At 40.4% G+C, this 2,500-nt stretch overlaps 1 protein-coding gene across 1 annotated transcript in view; it reads left to right on the top strand.

The window, feature by feature from the left end:
* The window catches only part of LOC138033017 (uncharacterized protein C8orf34 homolog), a 47,619-nt gene that overhangs the window by 19,921 nt on the left and 25,198 nt on the right, over positions 1 to 2,500 (top strand). Inside the window, exons 11-12 of the mRNA XM_068880748.1 lie at positions 749 to 786; positions 1,486 to 1,512. Coding sequence (XP_068736849.1) covers positions 749 to 786; positions 1,486 to 1,512 — 65 coding nt within the window. The remainder of the gene's footprint in view (positions 1 to 748; positions 787 to 1,485; positions 1,513 to 2,500) is intronic.

Here is a 2,500-nt window from a genome sequence, read left to right as displayed (position 1 = left end):
TCCTCGTTTAAGTACTCTTGCAAATCAAAGATTAAGATCTCGAGTGAATTTTTGCATGAACCGCTTCTTCAGTAAAATGTGTCCATTTACGGCGAGCCGTGTTATTGAAAAAAGACAATTTTTTAGTTCATAGTTCAGTTCCATCCTTAATTGCCATCCATAACAACAGAAGGCAGTAAATAGTCCTTTGGCCTAGTGCGATAAGTAACGCATCGTTCGTCTTGGGTCTCCATTAGTCGTGGAATAAGGACGTGTCCAGAATAACGCGAGGGCCCGTGCACACATTTGCCTCAACATTTGCTTCAACATCTGCTCGATTTTGCTGAACCCTATTGAACGCTTTGGAGGGCCTGGCGACAAATGGCTTCAACACATTAACAAGGATTGTTTGAAGAGCTGTCGCGGTTTATTATACTGAGATACTATTTGAGAGACCGATTAGTGTTCACGCGCGCAGTTTGTCACGTTGGAATTCGCGGTAAACGTGGTTTTGACTTTACTCTGCATAGTATGTTGAATGGCTGATGAAGCAAATTTCAAATACTTTTCAGCTCTTTCAATATCAATCTAACATGTTTTAACAAAGTAGAAAAGGGATGGATGACAAAGGGTTTCGGCTTTGCTTTTCCACACACACACACACACACGAACCGTTTTACCAGGTCTCTTTGCGTAGCCTCTTCAACCGAACCGATTGCTGGAATAACATGTTAACTTCCTCAAATTTGCTATTTCCATTTGGTTTCAGAGTTATCACTGGGCAGCCAAGCGATCAAAAATCCGAAGGTAAGAATTGCCGGTGATTGCTACTGTAGTAGTAGTATTGAACGAACGCATGTTGGATATAAACAGATTAAAATTAATTTACGCGAAAGATAAAGAAAGAGGTCGTAAAATGACCTGCTAGGAACGTCAGTTTTCCATCTTGTACTATGGCCTACTCGACATTTAAAATTGTATAAGGAATACTGACGATTACACTGTTGAAGTAACTCAACGATGCAGGACAGGTAACTCATCCAGAGTAGCTGGTTTGAAAAAAAGTAAGGTCTTTTTATTTCTTTAATTTTACCTTGACGACTGGAAGTTCTCTGTAAGAATTTTCCAATTACGTAGAGCAGGATAAGAAATTAACTTAACCTTTATTTTATTTCCTCATCGGCTGTTGTTCACAAAAGCTAGAGAATCTGCTCAGTCCTCTTCATTCCTGTTTCTTCTCTTGATTGGTCGAAATGCAGTTTCTACGCGTTTCTATAGTCGCATTGTCATCCTGTTGGCAGACTGCAAGTTTTAGATCTATAATTTGCAGCAAAATTTTCTTTCAAATAGTGTGCAACCTTGAAAGAATACTTATCTATAATACGGGATAATACGGGATATTTTTTTTTTGGAGGGGGGGGGGGGGGTTGGGGGAGAACGAGCAGAAAATATCTGATTTTTGTTTTATTTGGTAAAAGCTGTACAGTTCTTTCTCTGTTTTTGCAGTTAGAAGCATTTACTCAGCAAGTGAAGGTAGGAAGGCTTAATTAGTTATGTGTGAAAAGGGGCAATTCTTGTGATCTTGAACAGATAAGATGCTGCCATAAAGGGTAATTTAGTTGCCTGGAAATGGACGGAAGGGATAAGACCTCGACAAAACCGGTCGGATGCTCCACCCATTCTGCCTAGGACGCTGATTTTTCAGTTGTCCTTTCGTCCGTTTCCAAGCAACTAATTTCCCATGTTTCCCACGGGCGCATTACTCCGTTAACCTCAATAGTTGCATTCTGTCAAAAATTCCCACACACACTGAGCTTGAGCAGCGGAGAGATTTTTGTCCAAAGGGCTGTGCATTTATGGACGGATGGCGGTATCTTCTGGATAAATCGCTTTAGAGTGGATAAATACACCTGGCCGCTGATTTATGCGCATACAAATTGGCCCTTGTTGCCTCGTTCAAGATAAAATATTCCTTTGAATTTTAATCTTAAGAACGAGGCATCCAGGGCTAATTTGAATAAAAACAAAAGAATATTCAAATGGCGGCCGTTTTGGAATAAGGTGTATGCCATTTAAAACGATCAGGCTTTACAGTGGGCAGCGCCATCAAAGCATCGAGTTCAAACATGTCCTAACACAGCTGGATATTGAAGTTCATGGTACTTTGCATACAAGTCACAACGTGGAAGAACTTTATGTACTCCTTTTTGTATAGGGTTCTAATTAAGGTCATGATTAGAGGGGGTCACTTTGTGGCGCCTACACCAAGTAACGTTAATTCTATTATGTAGCTTTATTGGGCAACCCACATCGAGTTACTGGGGCCTTGACAAGAAGGCAGGTTGAAGGTTTTCTTTCGTTTAGTGCCTGGAGTTAATTGAGTGTTGAATTAACAGCGACGTCAACCAAAGCGTCAATAGAATCAGAACGAACCAGCGACTGCTATAAAAATGTAAAAAAATGTAAATGCTTTGTTTATAGTGGAAGTGCACTTAGCTATCAAGCTAGTTTACAGGCACCC

The sequence above is a fragment of the Montipora capricornis genome, chromosome 14, assembly GCF_036669925.1.
Source record: "Montipora capricornis isolate CH-2021 chromosome 14, ASM3666992v2, whole genome shotgun sequence".
Classification (NCBI taxonomy): Eukaryota; Metazoa; Cnidaria; class Anthozoa; order Scleractinia; family Acroporidae; genus Montipora; species Montipora capricornis.
The sequence above is the reverse complement of the archived record's forward strand: the minus strand, read 5'-3'. Positions and strand labels throughout refer to the sequence as shown.